General features: G+C 44.6%; 1 protein-coding gene across 2 annotated transcripts in view; it reads left to right on the forward strand.

Moving 5' to 3' along the window:
* Positions 1–19,035, forward strand: part of map3k22 (mitogen-activated protein kinase kinase kinase 22) — a 60,257-nt gene that overhangs the window by 32,667 nt on the left and 8,555 nt on the right. For both annotated transcript variants that reach the window (XM_058376721.1, XM_058376720.1), the window contains 7 exons: positions 7,741–7,874; positions 8,072–8,145; positions 10,045–10,106; positions 11,587–11,658; positions 13,709–13,873; positions 15,739–15,887; positions 16,000–16,131. In XM_058376721.1, coding sequence (XP_058232704.1) covers positions 7,741–7,874; positions 8,072–8,145; positions 10,045–10,106; positions 11,587–11,658; positions 13,709–13,873; positions 15,739–15,887; positions 16,000–16,131 — 788 coding nt within the window. The remainder of the gene's footprint in view (positions 1–7,740; positions 7,875–8,071; positions 8,146–10,044; positions 10,107–11,586; positions 11,659–13,708; positions 13,874–15,738; positions 15,888–15,999; positions 16,132–19,035) is intronic.

Consider the following 19,035-nt stretch of genomic DNA (forward strand, 5'->3'; position numbering starts at 1 on the left):
ATTCAGATTTACTAACCCATTTAGCAGACTGGGGTTTTTTGTTTTCTACTGTCTGGGACACGCCCACTGAGTGTGTTTGGGTTAGCTTTGTACAGGAAGTGTTCAGGTTCTGATGAATTCTGTCCCGGTTAAACAGCTTTGTCTTCTAAATTTGGAACAAATGATTTCTAGACATTTCTAGGGTGCTAGACATGTACTGTGATCTGGAATGTGAATCAACCAGTTTGTGGAGGTTATTGAGGTGTGTGTGTGTGTGTGTGGAAGGAGAGGACAAAGACTTCATTATTATAGTGAGAGAGGGTTAAAGAAAGAGGAGAAGGGAGAGAGAGAGACAGTGAGGGAGAGACACATGTGGTGAGAGACTTTTTGACTTTTTACGCATCTTTATTTACACAAGTCACATAAAAGTCACAGTGACTTAATAAATAAATAAGTAAATAAATAAATAAATACGTATTAAAATAAATGTCAATAAATTATTTTAAATATGAGTGATTAGTTTAGTTCTGCTGCAAAGTTGTTTCCTTTCTGCAACAGAACACAACACATTATCACAACACCACACACATTTAAACATATCCAAGTCATTCATACTTTTATAAAAATTAAAATCAATTGAAATTCTAGATTTCATTAGCCTTTTCAGAATTTTTATGGCGTCACAGTCAGTGCTTTGTGCAATTTGGTTTTTCCGGCTCAGGTATATTGCCATTTTGGCCTGACCAAATATAAAATTAATCAGTTGGCACCTGAACCGGTGTTTTCTGACGTACTTAAAACCAAAAATAAAACACTGAAAAGTAAAAACAACATTAAAAGCCCTTAAAATGCTCCGTAAAAACACAAACAGTGGAAGTAATCTGGAGCAGTGAATAAAAGCATGAAAAACTGTTTCTCTCTGTGAACAAAAAGGACAATCATGTGCAATATCAGGATTTAAAACAGAAATAAAAGAGTTCACAGAGATAATACAGTGTAAAATCCTCCATTGGAGGTCGGCAGCTTTTTTAGTTAACGGTGGTTTATACAGTGCGTCCACTCTGGTTTAAAATCATCAGTAAAACCATGTACACTTCTCCATGGGGTGTCCACCCTCCCACTCAGCTTTTTCTTGTTTAAAACCTTTACACACGCTCTGTAGAGCAGCTTCCCCGACACTGACCCAAAGTCCATCTCCCCTTCACCCCGGCATTCCAGGAGGGGGCCTGCACACCCGTCGAGGTCAGGAGCGATGTTCAGCTGGGGAAAGGGTTCGTCCTCTGGAGGACCAGTCTCTGTGTGTGAATAGTCCATTAGCTGAACACGCTCCTCTGATGTCAATGCAGATTTCCAGCGGTGTAGGAGCTGATTGACAACACGCAGGGACTGCAGTCCCATACGCGCTGCCAGGTCGTCTGCCCTCGACAAGTCCGACCCCGCGATGTTCACAAGCTCCCGGAGCGTTATAATCCCTGAGGAGATGAGAGTTCTGGACAGTGCAGGGACGGTCACATTGGAGATGTCCAGTCTCCCGCCGTACACCAGAGGTTACTCCAGCAGCCAGTGTAGCATTCTACAGCCCTTGTTTTGTTTCTTAAAACAGTTCCAAATTTTAAAAAATCCACGGTAAAAGGCTGGTAGTCCAGAAATGTCCAGCATTTTTGTGTCCATTAAAAACAACGCTCTGTCCAGCCCCAGTCCTTGAACTGTGCGTAGTGGTCCACTGGCTGCTGCTCTCCATACTAAGTCTCCGGGTCCAGTGAGGAGTCTCTGGATGAACTGGAGGCGGAAGGCTGCGGCTCTGCTGGACAGCTGGACCAGCCCCTGTCCTCCTTCCTCCTTCGGCAGATGAAGCACACTCTGTGGAATCCAGTGTAGACCGTCCCAGAAGAAGTCCACCAGCAGGGCCTGGATCCACGCATGCCAGCTTGTGCCAGAGGGACGACGCGGCGAGGTTGTTGATGACCAGCGTTCTCCCCCTGTAGGACATCTTTGGAACCAGCCGCTTCCACCTGCTCAGTCTGCCCTTCACGTGCTCTACAGAACCTTCCCAGTTTTTACTTAAAAACTCATCGTTCCCCAGGTAGACACCCAAGTATTTAAAACCACCTCTTTTCCACGCTAAGCCTCCTGGTAGTGACGGTTGCCCACCTCCCCACTCCCCAACTAAAATGGCTTCACTTTTAGACCAGTTAACCTTGGCAGAGGATAAAATTTGAAAGTCATTTAAAATATCAGTTAAAACATTGACATCATTTTGTGTGTTTATCATCACTACCAGATTATCTGCATAAGCTGATAAACATATTGAGGCATTAGCATGTGGCATATTAAAACCAGAGAGATTACTTCTTAACTTACTTAAAAGAGGTTCAATAGCTAGAGAGTACAACATTCCAGAGAGGGAACAGCCCTGCCTGATCCCTCTGTACACTCTAAAAGGAGCACATAAACCACCGTTAACACTGTTAACACCGTACACACTGTCCCGTAGGACATCTAGCACGTCCTGCCCTATGACGGCCCAGAATGCCTTGTAGAACTCGACAGGGAGACCGTCTATACCTGACGCCCGTCCATTCTCCATGAACCTCCTCCAGCGTCAGCTCCCTGTCTAGCTCTCTCGCCGCTTGCTCAGAGAGCTTTGGCAGGTCCATGAGGAAGCTGTCCTCCACCGCTTGTGCCCCTGACCACTCACTGCTGTACAGCTCCGAGTAGAAGCTTACTGTCTGCTGGCGAATTTCAGTGGGTTCAGATACGAGATCCCCTGATTCTGTTTGCACAGCATGTATAAATCTTTTCTGTCCATTCTTCTGCTCTAAACTGAAAAAGAACTTTGAAGGAGCATCCATCTCAGCAGCGCTTTTAAAGCGTGAGCGGACCAGCGCCCCCTGTGCTGTAATGTCTAACAGGTCGTTCATTTTGGATTTTTTACGTTTGAGGGCTTCAATATGCCCTCGATTTCCAGTGGCCTCCAAACGCTGGAGCTCCGCTATTTCTATCTCCAGAGCTTTCAGAGATCTAACAATGTCTCTTGTGACATTGCGAGTGTACTGTTGACAGAATTCTTTGACTTGTGCTTTTGTCACATCCCACCACAGCTGAAGTGAACTAAAAGCTGCCTTCTCATGTTTAAAACAATTCCATAAAAAAATAAAAGACTCCCTAAAATTAGCATCTTCTAAAAGAGCAGTGTTAAAATGCCAGTAGGCACTCCTAGGTTTAACCTTCTCTTTAGTAATAGTACACTGTATCATACTGTGGTCAGAGATACCTACTGGAACAATAAAACACTTTGTAAAAAACGTCAGCTGATGCTTAAAACCATAAAAACGATCTAATCTCGCCAGGGAGAGTGTGTTATCTATGGCATGGGCCCACGTGTACTGTCTCTTGTTCTTATGAAAAGTTCTCCATATGTCACTTAACTCGTGGGCCTCCACCATCTCCCACAGACGCTTACGGGAAGCCATGTGAGGTTCTGTGTGGTTCCGGTCTAAAATATCTGTAGTACAGTTAAAATCACCACCCAGAATTAAAATTTCTGCAGTGTTGCAGTCAGCAATGACATTGTTCAGAGTATCTAAAAACATCATCCTCTCCACTGCACTGGTGGGAGTGTACACACAAATAAAAACTAAAACCTCATTCTCATAAAAAGTTTTCACTTTTAAAAGCCTCCCATTTAAAAATTCTTCAACTGAATAAGAACAAGGAATAAAACTGCAAGCAAAGAGCAAGGCAACACCACCACTGAGCGTTGTGTTATGGCTTAAAATCACCAACCCATCCCACTCCTTCACCCAATCAGCAGCATTGCTGGTATCGCTGTGGGTTTCTTGCAGCATGGCAACGTCAATGTGCTTCTGCTTTAAAACTTCATACAGTTTAGCTCTCTTGATTTGCTCTCTTGCCCCATTAATATTTAAACTCGCAATATTAACTCCTTTCATAAAAATAAATAAAATAAATAAAATTAAACAGAGGGTAAAAACCACTCTACCATAAAAAAACACCACACTAGTCATCATCAGAGTTTTCCTTATTCACTCTTGTGATCAGTTTCTTCAGACGGAAAATTTCAACATCAATGAATGCACCTTCTCTTCTGAAGAACTTAACGTCGTGAATAAACTGCTTACGGTCTGGGAAAAACTCTTCCAATGCTACATTTTTCTGCCATTTGGTGTTCCTTAAAAACTCTTTAATATCATCAGCACCGTACACAACATTAACCTGTTCCTCCTGAGAATCGAACATTAAAACAGAGTCTGACATGCAGTCATCACTGTCTGATTCTCGTTCCCCCATCTTTGTGTCCTTTTTTGCCTGCTTTTTTCCCCGTCCCTTACCTTGCTTTTTCCTTTTATTCGGCACTTTAAAGACGGGCTCATCCACCATATCCACGTCTCCCCCGTCCCCCTGCACTGGTGTAGTGTCCGGTGTTTCCGGGCGTTCACTCTGCACCTCCGTGCCTGCCTCTGCCAGCGCAGGCAGCTCCAGCACTGCTCCAGAACCCACTGAGCTCTTCTCAGTGGAGCACGGCTTCTCCCGGTCTGGTTGAGCTGAGCATGGCTCTTCCGCGGCCGGTTCGGCCGTGCATGGCTTTTCCGGGGCTGTTGCAGCTCCAGTGGGCTTCTGGGTTGCAGGCTGGGCTTGGGGCTCACTCTCTTTCGGGTCTGGTGCAGCAGCAGCTCCGGGGCCCTCAGCAGCCGGCCGAACTGTAGCCACAGGGGGAACGACCCCAGCCGACTGAGCTGCGTCCTGCCCCGGTCGCTCAGAAACACCGGGGTCACTCTGCCTCTCGGGGCAGGCCCGAGCAAGATGACCAGTTTTTCCACATTTAAAACACTTAATATCTGTATCAGAAGAAACAAACAGATTGTAGTCAAAGCCTTCAACTCTGAATTTAAAAACGGCATTCAGCTCTTCCACACCTTCTTTAAAAACCATGAAGACCATTCTTCTAAAAGAAACCAAGTGTTTAACCAGTGGGGACTTACAGCCAAGAGGGATTCTTTTAATGGGGGAGACAATTCGCCCGTACCGAGACAGTTCTTTACAGATAGCTTCATCTGAAATAAAAGGAGGGACGTTGGACAACAAGACTTTCTTAGCTGGGGAACTGAGGGGAGAAACCAGTATTTGCTCATTATTAACAATGATGCCTTTCTGAATCAGATTTCTTACATTATTCAGAAACACCACAATGGCACTGTTCATTCTGGAGGCAGAGACAATGTTCTCATGTCCCACCACGTTACCGACTGCTAAACAACATTAACAACACTCACTTCAACACTCACCGGACACACAACACGGACACCGTGCCGGCGAGTCAAACTCTCACACAACCTCGCGGTCGGATCCGCCATAACCACGCTTCACCGACACGCTACTCACACACACCTGCACACACACACGCGCACACACTCACACACACAGTTATTGTCCGCACACACTTGCTCACACACAATAAGTATATTAATATTCCGAGATTTTAAACGGAAAAGAATTGCACTTTAGTGCCGAAAAAATTGGCAAAACGCCAACCGCTCTCACGCGCTCCACACGCCACACTCGCCTCTCCGCCGCGCATGCGCAGAGAGAGAGAGAGAGAGAGAGTGACAGTGAGGGAGATGGAGAGAGAGACATGTGGTGACAGAGAGAGAGAGATGGAGAGAGAGGGAGACGGTGATAAAGAGAGACAGATGAAGAAAGAGGGAGAGACTGTGAGAGAGACAGTAAGAGAGAGAGAGAGAGAGATGCTGAGACAGAGAGACTAAGACGGACAGGGAAAAAGAGAGAAAAACTGAGAGAGAAAGAGAGATGGAGAGAGAAATATGGAAAAGAGACAGTGAGAAAAAAGAACAAGAAACTGAGAAAGACAGAAAGAAACGGTGAGAGAGAGAGAGAGAGAGAGAGAGATGGAAAAGAGACAGAGAAACTGAGAAAGAGAGAGAAACTGAGAAAGAGCGAGAGGGAGATGGATGGTGAGAGAGAGATAGAGAGAGACGGTGACAGAGATGGTGAGAGAGAGACAGAGAGAGAGAGAGATCAAAGCAAGCTCCAGTAATCAGCTCAAACTTTCCCAGTCTTTATACCTGAGCAACTTGAAATGAAAGAGAGCGCAGAGATTTCTCCTTCACCTTCACTTTCTTTTTTATCTCTCTTTTTTCTCCTTATCTCTCATCTTGTTTATCATTACACCTGAAAGAATGAGTGATAGGAGACAGAGGAGCGGTACGTGATCCTGAAGGGTGTCCTTCACTTTCTCTTTAGTCTGTCAGACAGCTCCGTCCTCATGGGGCAGATTTCACCTCAGGAACATCAGCACTGCTTTTACAGGAATCCTCCCCCTCCTCCTCCTTGTCCTTTTCCTCCTCCTTCCCCTCCCCCCCCTCTTCCTCCTCCTCCTCTTCCTCCCCCCCTCCTCCTCCTCCTCCTTGTCCTCATCCACCTCCTCCTCCTCCTAATGGAGTAATGGTTGATGGTTTTCGTGTAGCAGCGTGTCCTGTACTGGTTTATTCCCTCCTGTTTCTTTAATGTTACTGGAGCAGATTGAGAATGTTTGTCCTGCTAATTGGGGTGAAAGTGAGACCACCTCCACTCACTTTTTCCCTTTCTTAACAGTTGCTCTGGATAAAAAGCGTGTCCCCCTCTGACCCTTTCTCATTTCTCTCTCTGTCCGTCTGCCTTCGTCTGCTCCTATCCTGTCGTGTCTGGGTTCCGGTGTCTGTCTCATTACCTCCTTATCTCTGTCCTGAAGCAAGCTTCTTTTCACCTCTTCACCTCCGCTTCTTTCTCCTCTCGCTGTTAGTCCTTCACTGCTTTCTTCTTATTAAGCTTTTACATGTAGAATAATGATGTCATCTCTGTTCATTCATTCTCTCTCTCTCTCTCTCTCTCTCTCTCCCTTTTCTGTCTTTTAGTCTCTCTCTCTTTCTTTCTGTCTTTCTCTCTTTCTTTCTATCTATCTCTAATTCTTATTCTCCTTCTTTCCCCTTTCTCTCTGTCTCTCTCTTAGTCTCTCTCTCTCTCTCTCTCTCTCTCTCTCTCTCTTTTTCTCTCTCTCAGTCTCTATCTACCCCCCCCTCTCTCTCTCTGCTTTGTCTTTCTATATTACATGTCATTCTGTTGTTATTACATGTTTTCTTTGTCTTTATTCCCCATTTCTTTCTTTCTTTCTTTCTTTCTTTCTTTCTTTCATTCAGCTCTGCCTACTCCTTAACATTCGCTCTTCACACAGTCTTTTCCTCTTGACATACAGTGACCCGGTGATTCGTCACTAAGCCCCACTTTTCTCATTTTTCTCTTAAAGAGCAGTTTGTCTCCTTTCAGAGCCCCCTGCTGTCCATGAGGTGAATTACAATTTAAAGATTAGAATCAACCAACATTCAAAGACCCTTCTCTCTCTGTTGAAACTGTATCTGCTTCACACACTGCTTTAAAGTGACTTCAGGCTTTGTGCGGCTTTCATTTCTGGGCCAGAAAAATGTAAACAAAGGCCTGAGAATAATAATAATAATAATAATAATAATAAAAACAGATCCATTCTGAATCCTGTCAGATAGTTCAGATTATTTTTTCTTTAGTATCTCAGAATTGTTGATGTTATAGATCTTGATCTGCTTTTAAACGTTACACACTGCAGCTTTAAAAAAAAATGGTTGGTAAATGTTTAATTACATACTAATAAACTAAGCTATTGATATCTCTAACACTAATCCCCGACTGAGAACGATGTGTGGTTTTGTCCAGGCTCTCTGCACACAGGGAGGAGTTCCCCGCCGCCGGGCAGCGTGCCCGAGGAGCAGCAGCAGATTGCACGCCAGGGCTCCTACACCAGCATCCACAGCGAGGGAGAGTTCATCCCCGAGACGCCAGATCCCAATGTAAGCACCTGGATTAAAGCACACATCTGCCGCTGTCCGGCCTCGAGAGCTCGATATTCGGATTAATCAAGATCCGGAGAGTTCTCCAGAGTCGTGTTTACAAGTGGTGGAGTCACTGGTGATAGATGGGGATAGATGAGCAAAAGTTTAGGTAGAACTGTGCAGAATGTGTTTGATTGGAGCTGTTGTTCCTGCAGGTCATGGACCCTTTTGGAAGTGCAGAAGGTTCCCTATCCAGCAGCTGCCAGTCCCTGGACCAAGCTCTGGACAGGTGAGAGGAAGATTCCGTCTTGTACACAGTGTGTGTGTGTGTGTGTGTGTGTGTGTGTGTGTGTGTCGAACCCGGCTCCGTGCAGAGGGAACGAATCAGAATAGGCTGTGGAGGCCGGACGGGAAGTTGCTAAAGGTTGCCGTGGCGACAGCAGCCTTATCTGGACGCCTGAGTTCCGGAGCGATCATGTGCTGCCTCTGTTGAGAAAAAAAAGAACAAAGGAAACAGAGAGAGAGAGAAAGAGAGAGAGAGTGAGAAAGAGTGAGAGAGAAATTGAGGAAGAGGGAGAGAGTGAGAGGGAGAGAGAGAGGCAGAAAGCTGGAGAGAGAGAGATTGGGAGAGAGGGAGAAAGCGGGAGAGAGAGAGTGAGTGAGTGAGAAAGAGAGAGCGTGAAAGAGAGAGTGAGAGAGAGAGAGCCAAAGGGAGTAGGAGAAAGTTGTGAGGAAAGAGGGAAGTGGTTGTGTTGTAGAAAGTTTATTTAGCATTGTTTTTCCTAAATGTAAGCGATCCTGCAAAAGTGAGAGTGAGTGAGAGAGAGAGAGAGAGAGAGAAACTGTGCTACCTGCATAAGCCTTATCTGGCCTCTGACTTGCAGAACAATGTCAGGAAACGAGTGCATGGAAATTTCTTCCCTCTCTCCATATGTGTGTGTGTGTGTGTGTGTGTGTGTGTGTGTGTGAGTGTGAGCTGTCCGGGGCCTCGTCCCACACACCGCTGACGTCATCAGCCTGGAGGCAATAACACAGAGCTGGACAATCCACACTGCAAGCTGTGACCTTCTGCTCTGACCTTTTTTTTTTTACAGTCCATTTTAAAACAGATTTAGAAAAAAAACATGCTGAGAGATAAATAAATAAATAAATAAATAAATAAATGTGTGGGGAAGAAGATGGGGTGTGAGTTCCAGCAGACTGGAGGTGAGGTGATTAGTCGATGTGCCACAGAGGAGAAGGAACAGTCAGTAAGCCACAGGGAAGGTGAAGCAGAAAAAGCAGGAGGAAAGCTGCAAGAGATTAGGAAGTGATCTGGAAGAGTGCAGGAAGTGAGCTGGAAGAGAGCACGAAGAGAGCAGGAAGTGAGCTGGAAGAGAGCTGGAAGAGAGCAGGAAGAGAGCTGGAAGGGAGCAGGATGAGAGCTGGAAGGGAGTTGGAAGAGAGGACGTAAGCTGGAAGAGAGCAAAAAGAGAGCTGAAAGAGATTGCGAAGAGAGCAGTAAGACACAGGGAAGGTGAAGCAGGGTTGGACAAAGCAGGAAGTGAGCTGAAAGACAGCAGGACGAAAGGAAAAGAGCAGGAAGTGAGCTGGAAGATAGCAGGATGAAAGCAGTGAGACACGGGGAAGGTGAAGCAGGGCTGGCTGAAGCAGGAAGTGAGCTGGAAGAGAGCAGGAAGTAAGCTGGATGAGAGCAGGAAGAGAGCAAGATGTGGGCAACAAATCAGCAGATGACTCGTCTCCCTCTGCTAGTCGTCTCCCCCTGCTAGTCATCTCCCTCTGCTAGTCGTCTCCCCCTGCTAGTCGTCTCCTCTGCTAGTCGTCTCCCCCTGCTAGTCGTCTCCCCCTGCTAGTCGTCTCCCCCTGCTAGTCGTCTCCCCTGCTAGTCGTCTCCCCTGCTAGTCGTCTCCCCCTGCTAGTCGTCTCCCCCTGCTAGTCGTCTCCCCTGCTAGTCGTCTCCCCCTGCTAGTCGTCTCCCCTGCTAGTCGTCTCCCCTGCTAGTCGTCTCCCCTGCTAGTCGTCTCCCCCTGCTAGTCGTCTCCCTCCCTCTAGCAACCCACACACTGATGCAGTTCTACACTTTTCTGGCTGCAAGCTTCAGAATCTTGAGGGCTGAAGTCTGATTCTGTTTCAAACACCAAACACTCAGCAACTACATCATTATTTCCTTCTCCTTTTCCTTTCACAGTCCTCCGTTCTCCCAGAACAACCGCGACAACAATTACCTGAACCTCAACTACGACTATAAAGGTGAGTTGTGCTAACGCTAATGATAAACTTTTCCCATATTCTCTTATCTGTTTTTCATCTCCTCTGCTTGGTTCATATATACTCTGTCCTTTTTTATTCTTTCTCCCATAATGCCATTCTCTTCTCATCTCATTCTCTTCTTCTCTTCTCATTCTCTTCTCTTCTCATTCTCTTCTATTTTTCATTTCATTCTCTTCTCTTCTCTTCTCTTCTCTTCTCTTCTCTTCTCTTCTCTTCTCCTCTTATTCTGATCTCATACTTTCTCATCTCTTCTCTACTGATCTCATCTCTTCTCATCCTCTTCTTCTCTTCTCTTCTCTTCTCTTCTCTTCTCTTCTCTTCTCTTCTCTTCTCTTCTCTTCTCTTCTTCTTTTCCTTCTCTTCTCTTCTCTTCTCTTCTCTTCTCTTCTCTCAACATGTTCCTTGTTTCCTTCTCTTCTTTATTACTCCCAAACAGTGATTATACAGACCGGGCCTCCTTGATTAAAAGATCCTCCCAAACATAGGGAGGCACACACACACACACACACCCACACACACAAAGACTGTTATTCAAATTCAACTAGTCAGCCACATACATACTGCTGGTATATTTAAGAGAATGTCACCATCATACTCACACACACACACACACACACACGTCGACACTCGGTCCCTGGCGTTTCAGTGAGCGTATCTCCATAGAGGCAGGCTGATTTGTTTATTTTGCCTTATGAGTCGATTTTTCCTCTCCTTTCTCCGGCTCTGAATGCACACACGGGCGCGTTGCTGTGGGAGACGCCGCTGAAAACACACTCTCCATACACTCGCCAGCTGCTTTCAATTGCTCCGAACCCAGAGCTAAAGCAGGCAGTGTGGTCACACACACACACACACACACACTCTCTATCTCTCTGTCTCCCTCTGTCCTACCATCTTCTCGTTCTGTGGCGTTAGTGATAAAGTGTTTTACAGACAGATGCTGCTTTCACACGGAGAGGTTTGGCGTGTGTCAGAAAACGTGTTGCTGGTTTGGTCGTAGGCGTCTTTTTTGGGCGCAGATGAGTGGAGAGTTATTTGTTGTGTGCTCAGTACGAGAACTGCAAGCAGAACAAGCTGTTCATATATTCAAACTGTTTTATGATTAGGGCTTTAAATCCTGAGAAGACAGGATAGAACTGTCTTCTTCTTCTTCGGAAAACTTCATCAAAGCTAACTTGACTAACGGCCAAGAATCAGAGCTAGCTGTCGTGACGTCATCAGGGACGCGCTGACGGCGTGACAAGCTGTCTTGATAGATTTATGGATTTTCTACGAATCTTAAGCTTGGTTAAAATTCGACGTGAATGACTAAAGCCCCGCCCTTGCCTTTCTCCGATTGGCTAATTCACAGACACAACATTTATATGAATCTGGTGAAAGCTTAGAGCAGTCTTTGTCTATGTGCAGTTTGTGCATTTTTACGTTTTCTGAGCTCTGGGTCTCACTGCTCCCCCTGCAGGTCGACACGGGAAGCACGGGACTTTCCCACGGCAGTTCCACTTAACCAACCGCAGTAAGGACTACGGTGATGGTAAGTTCCCTAAAGCAGTCTAATCATACACTTTAGAGTAATGAACTATCTAACTGATAGCTACGATTATGTCGAACTGCAACTCTGACCAGGCAGATCACATATGCGCTCCTTCTGAAACACGATGGTTGCTATAGTAACACTGTACACTGAACATGACACACACACACACACCACATAAAAAGATATTTACAGGTTTACTTTTATCGGCTGCTTTCACTGCACTTCGTATGAGAGGTGGAGGACACGTCATAAATCTCACGTGTGTGTGTGTGAGAGAGAGAGAGAGAAAGTTTGTGTATGTTCCATAGCAGTTATCTGTTTGATGATAAACATCGAGCCTGTATGTGCTCGGGTCTTCTTCATGTGTGTGTGTGTGTGTGTGTGTGTGTTATGCTCTCTCAGTACATAACCTTGGCCAGAACTGATATGTGTTTCCCCTGAGGATAGCGCACCGCGTGTATAAAATCAGCGGTGTGTGTGTGTTCCTGATTTGTGTTTCCCCTGACTGTATCAAAACACGAGCCAAGATCTGCTTCCTGTGTAAGGGACATGCTGGGGGTGGGGGGGTGGGGGTCAAAGACAAAGATGTAGAGGAAGGAAAATCAGAGGTCCGAAAAGATCCAAGAGCAAAAAATACTGTTAAACTGTGTGCTGAAAGGCCACGCCTCCTTTCACTGAAAGTGTCAAGCACCGAGGCCACACCTCCTTTCACTGAAAGTGACAAGCACTGAGGCCACACCTCCTTTCACTGAAAGTGACAAGCACTGAGGCCACACCTCCTTTCGCTGAGAGTGACAAGCACCGAGGCCACACCTCCTTTCACTGAAAGTGTCAAGAACTGAGGCCACACCTCCTTTCACTGAAAGTATCAAGCACTGAGGCCACACCTCCTTTCACTGAAAGTATCAAACATTGAGGCCACGCCTCCTTTCACTGAAAGTATCAAACATTGAGGCCACGCCTCCTTTCACTGAAAGTATCAAGCACTGAGGCCACACCTCCTTTCACTGAGAGTGACAAGCACTGAGGCCACACCTCCTTTCACTGAGAGTGACAAGCACTGAGACCACGCCTTTCACTGAAAGTGTCAAGCACTGAGGCCACACCTCCTTTCACTGAGAGTGACAAGCACTGAGGCCACACCTCCGTTCAGTGAGAGTGACCAGCACTGAGACCACTCCTCCTTTCAATGAGTATGACAAGCACTGAGGCCACGCCTCCTTTCAATGAGTGTGACAAGCACTAAAGCCACGCCTCCTTTCAATGAGTGTGACAAGCACTGAGACCACACCTCCGTTCAGTGAGAGGGACCAGCACTGAGACCACGCCTCCATTCAATGAGTGTGACAAGCACTGAGGCCAAGCCTCCTTTCAATGAGTGTGACAAGCACTGAGACCACACCTCCGATCAGTGAGAATGACCAGCACTGAGGCCATGCCTCCTTTTAATGAGTGTGACAGGCACTGAGACCACGCCTCCTTTCATTGCGAGGGACAAGCACCAAGACCACACTTCCTTTTATTAAGAGTGACAAGCACTGAGGCCACGCCTCCTTTCACTGAGTGTGACAGACAAAGAGGTGTGGTCAAAACCTGGAAAACATGCCCCTTTAGTTAAACTGACAATCCCAAGGAAAGAGGTGTGGTCTTCTGTGGTCCCGTCTGCAGGGAGTGTTATAAAACCTGAACATTAAGCCATTTTCGAGAACTTTTTATCGAATTTTCATGAATACAATCCTTAGTAACCTTTTTAATGAAAGATAAACAAGACAGAAATAGACAAATATACATGTGTGTTAGGTGTTAAACTCCTAAACAGGTGACTGAAGGTTAAAAATCAGTAGTGGCATGTGACGTTACTTTAGATAAAAAGAGATTTAATACCAGAGAAGTGACAGAGAGGGCCCGCTCTCCTTTAAACCTCATCCAAGATTAGAAACCGATTCTGCTTGAATTCCCACCGCAGTCCTTAATTGTTTAAGTTAATTAATTCGTTGCCCTTTGGTGTGTGTGTGTGTGTGTGTGTTTGCTTGTGTTTACTTGGCAGGTCGTAGCACATTCCCACGCAGCTTCATGCCGCAGGAGAACCTGTTCCAGCTGGTGCCATCGAGCCGCACACGCAGCTACAACGGAGACAGCACACTGCCGTACAGCGGAGACCTCCACTCGCTCGGCTGGAGCGAAAAAAGCAGCCAGCGCAGTAGTGCTAAATGTGAGTGCACCCACCCACACACACACACACACCTTTCCTTTGTGCTCCTGTGACATGAATGAAGCAAGCTATAGTGAAAAACCTACAATTTATCTCCGAAAATTGACCTGAATTAATCCTATGACGAAGGCAGTTCTGTCAATCTGGGCATCATTCGGGTTCATTCTTCCTTAATACACCCGAAATATATCACTTTTTAACAATAAAACCAATCTGGGTAGAATATTACATCAATTAATATCGTTTAAAGTCTAACCAATTGCTAAAAATGACCTGGAAATATCTCTACATCTTACAAAAACACAGAGCTCATGAATATGCATGAACATTCATGAATATGCAAATTAGACTCCCATTATCATATTTAATACACCCTAAATATGTCACATTTTAACAATGAAAACGATCTAGCTAGAATATCAAGTCATTTCATATCTTTTAAAATGTAAAACCAATTACTAAAAATGACCTGGAAATATCTCTACATCTTACAAAAAAATACACAGCACTCATGAATATGCATGAATATGCAAATTAGATACACTTCTAAATCCCTGCTTTAAAAAGCTTTGGATTGTGTTAATGAGTCTACACTATAGTGCCAAAAGTTTTGGGACGTCTGCCTTCACATGCACATACATGTAATATGGAGTTGTCCCGCCCTTTGCAGCTATAACAGCTTCAACTCTTCTGGGAAGGCTTTCCACAAGGTTTAGGAGAGTGTTTAGGTTTAGGAATTTTTGACCGTTCCTCTAGAAGCATATTTGTGAGGTCAGGCACTGATGTTAGAGGAGAAGGTCTGGCTCACAGTCTCCGCTGTAATTCATCCCAAAGGTGTTCTATCGGGTCGAGGTCAGGACTCATGATATTGCCCAAAATGTCTTGGTATAAAGCTGAAGCATTAACAGTTCCTTTCACTGGAACTAAGGGACCGAGCCATCTTTTAAAAAAATGTATTTTTGAATGCAAGTGTCCATGAATGTAAACAGTAATTCAGCAGTAGTCGTAGCTCGGTTTATTCCAGTTTTATTAATAAATATTTATGCTAGATAAACATTTGCGTAGTGACTGATTTGTATTATTTATACACTGAGTAAGGTTATGGGTTGCATCCACTCAAGAGACACATCCTGTTGGATAGATAGATGGATAGATAGATAGATAGATAGATAGATAGATAGATAGATAGATAGATAGATAGATAGATAGATACTTTATTCATCCCAATGGGAAATTAACTTCCAGCAGTATCCACAAGCATAATAAGGTAATGAATATTAAATATATATATATAAAAAATAAGAAAATAGTAAATACTAGAAATTAAAGGTAAAAAATATAACAAATAAAATATAATAAAATCAAATATAACAAAAATAAATAAAAAAAAGTCTTTCATGCCGAGAGGTTTATCCACATTAAAATTTTTTAAATAAAAATATTTTTATTAACAGAAAAAATAATAGAAATTTAAAGAATTAAATCAGTTTTTTTTAATCAGGATTAACCAGAAAGTTAATGTTTAGAGGGTCGTAGACCTCGGACTTCGACAAAGATCGATTTTAAAGAAAAGAAAAGAAAGCAGTGGAATAAAAAGAGTGCAGGTCAGATATTTCTGAAGCTCTTGGCGTTCAGATGATTGGTGGTCTGGACGATGGAGTTCAGAGATTTGAGAATAATTCCCAGTCAGCAGTTCAGCTCTGTTCTGTTCGATTATTTAAAGCTGATGTAAATGAGTGTGAATGTAGAAATCTGGAAGAGTTTAGAATGGTCTGTGGTTCGATGGTGTAGCCTGTGGGTCTGTGTGTGGAACGTTGCTACTGTGCTCACGTCACTGTGGTGTGTGTGTGTGTGTGTGTGTGTAGCACCACGGGCGCCAGTGAACTGGCGTCAAGGGAAGCTGCTGGGTCGCGGAGCCTTCGGCGAGGTTTACCTCTGCTATGATGCCGACACGGGCCGAGAGCTCGCCGTTAAGCAGGTGCCCTTTGACCCCGACTGTCAGGAAACCAGCAAGGTAAACACAAACACAACCTTCCTCATCAACGATCCACACACATGCAGCATCAATGCACATCTTGTGTCAGTTGTGTGTGGTTCCTGAAGTCGCTGTCTCGTCTCCTATGTAGGAAGTGAACGCGCTCGAATGCGAGATCCAGCTCCTGAAGAATCTCCGTCACGAGCGCATCGTCCAGTACTACGGCTGCCTGCGTGACCCTGACCAGAGGAAGCTGTCCATCTTCGTGGAGTTCATGCCCGGGGTGTGTATAATCATCATTACAGTACATTTACACACAGCATCAAGTCAGTGACAAGGTCATTAGAGGAGCTATAAATACTGACCCTGACCCTGGTTACTGAGACTCTCTTTAACGAGACTCTGTCCTGGTTACTGAGACTCTCTTTAACGAGACTCTGTCCTGGTTACTGAGACTCGCTTTAATGAGACTCTGTCCTGGTTACTGAGACTCGCTTTAACGAGACTCTGTCCTGGTTAGACTCGCTTTAACGAGACTCTGTCCTGGTTACTGAGACTCGCTTTAACGAGACTCTGTCCTGGTTAGACTCGCTTTAACGAGACTCTGTCCTGGTTACTGAGACTCGCTTTAACGAGACTCTGTCCTGGTTACTGAGACTCGCTTTAACGAGACTCTGTCCTGGTTACTGAGACTCGCTTTAACGAGACTCTGTCCTGGTTACTGAGACTCGCTTTAACGAGACTCTGTGCTGGTTACTGAGACTCGCTTTAACGAGACTCTGTCCTGGTTACTGAGACTCGCTTTAATGAGACTCTGTCCTGGTTACTGAGACTCGCTTTAACGAGACTCTGTCCTGGTTACTGAGACTCGCTTTAATAAGACTCTGTGCTGGTTACTGAGACTCGCTTTAACGAGACTCTGTCCTGGTTACTGAGACTCTCTTTAACAAGACTCTGTGCTGGTTACTGAGACTCTCTTTAACAAGACTCTGTGCTGGTTACTGAGACTCTCTTTAACGAGACTCTGTGCTGGTTACTTAGACTCGCTTTAACGAGACTCTGTCCTGGTTACTGAGACTCTCTTTAACGAGACTCTGTCCTGGTTACTGAGACTCGCTTTAACGAGACTCTGTGCTGGTTACTGAGACTCGCTTTAACGAGACTCTGTCCTGGTTACTGAGACTCGCTTTAACGAGACTCTGTGCTGGTTACTGAGACTCGCTTTAACGAGACTCTGTCCTGGTTACTGAGACTCGCTTTAACGAGACTCTGTCCTGGTTACTGAGACTCGCTTTAACGAGACTCTGTGCTGGTTACTGAGACTCGCTTTAACAAGACTTTGTGCTGGTTACTGAGACTCTCTTTAACAAGACTCTGTGCTGGTTACTGAGACTCTCTTTAACGAGACTCTGTGCTGGTTACTTAGACTCGCTTTAACGAGACTCTGTGCTGGTTACTGAGACTCGCTTTAACGAGACTCTGTGCTGGTTACTGAGACTCTCTCTCTTTCTCTCTCTCTCACTCTCTCTCACACACACACACACACACACACATAGTCTCTCTTTCTCTCTCTCACACACACGCACACTCACTCACTCACACGCCATCTCCCTCGACATGAGAAGATTAATGTATCAATAAGACGTGTTTCAAGACTCGGGGCAATAATCAGGTAAACACTGGGAGGAAACGTTCCTCTGGGGTTCTTTAGGGTGTTAAAAGCTCTAACATTTTTCACCTTCTACACTCTACATCCAATCTCACACACATACACACACACACACACAGCCAGAGGAACGAGCCCAATAACCTAACGCACCTGAAAGCCTGTTTTCCAGCGCCTACAATTTATTGTGATATTCATCATGTTTCATGTGTGGAAAGTGACGATGACACACAACCTGCTGAGCTCCAAGAGTTTTAGATAGACAGACAGATAGATAGATAGAAAGACAGACGGACGGACAGACAGACATACAGACATACAGACGTACAGATAGATAGATGGATGGATGGATGGATAGATAGCAAGATGGATGGATGGATGGATGGATGGATAGATAGATAGATAGATACTTTATTCATCCCAAAATTACAAATTCCAGCAGGTAATAAATAAAATATATATATATATAAAAATATAACAAAAAATATAAATAATAGAAATTACAGGTACAAAATATAACGCATAAAATATAATAAAATAAAATATAATAAAAATAAAAGGCAATAAAACCGAGAGGTTTATCTGACGTCAGTGTTCTGGCCGGAGTGAAAGCTCTCTGTGTTCTGGGGAATATATTCCTGTTGTGGTTGAATACGAGATGTCTGACTGAATACAGACCAAACTGGGATTTTTTTTATTTCTCTTTTAAAGGGAGCAGGAAAAAAAAGAAAAGAAGAACCAGGGCTGATTTACAGCAGACGAATAACAATGTCCTTTTATAGGCTCTTTTAAATCATAAGCGGTGTCTCTGGACCTTGTTTCTGTTCTCTGGGAACTGACGCTGTAACTGAGAAGTACATTTTAGACTTGCGGGGTAACTCCCTGTTTCCTCTCAGACAACAGCATAAATAATCTCGCAAAAAATACCATCATGTTGCTTATGGAGGTTTCTTTACCTTTAAAAAAAGAAACTAGCATTAAAAGCATCGAGCTCAAATAAATTGCTGATGAAACTAAGCTACTGAGACATTTGTGTCAAGCTGTGACAGAGACAGGAACAGTTTCCGGTTAGCTAGCCGGCTAAATCACGCTAAATCCTGGTGTAGAGATGCTTCTTCGCCATAGATTATAACATTTTTTTAAAAAATATGTTGAATAGTTTTATTTTTCTACCCAGATTATTTTATACTGATAAAAAAAAGTCGTTATAAATATTTGTCTAGTGTCTGTTCTTGCTACAGCTAGCCTTGTTTTACTAGTTTAGCCACTGATTAAAAAACATAGCATTGATTTATATACACCCCGACCAGGCATAACATTATGACCACCTGCCTAATATTGTGTTGGTCCCCCTTGACCCGTCCTGCACTGTGTGTTCGGACCCCTTTCTATCAGAACCAGCATTAACTTCTTCAGCAATTTTGAGCTCGTCTGTTGGATCGGATCACACGGGCCAGCCTTCGCTCCCCACGTGCATCAGTGAGCCTTGACCGCCCATGACCCTGTCGCCGGTTCACCACT

This window comes from Hemibagrus wyckioides, linkage group LG23 (genome assembly GCF_019097595.1).
Source record: "Hemibagrus wyckioides isolate EC202008001 linkage group LG23, SWU_Hwy_1.0, whole genome shotgun sequence".
NCBI lineage: Eukaryota > Metazoa > Chordata > Actinopteri > Siluriformes > Bagridae > Hemibagrus > Hemibagrus wyckioides.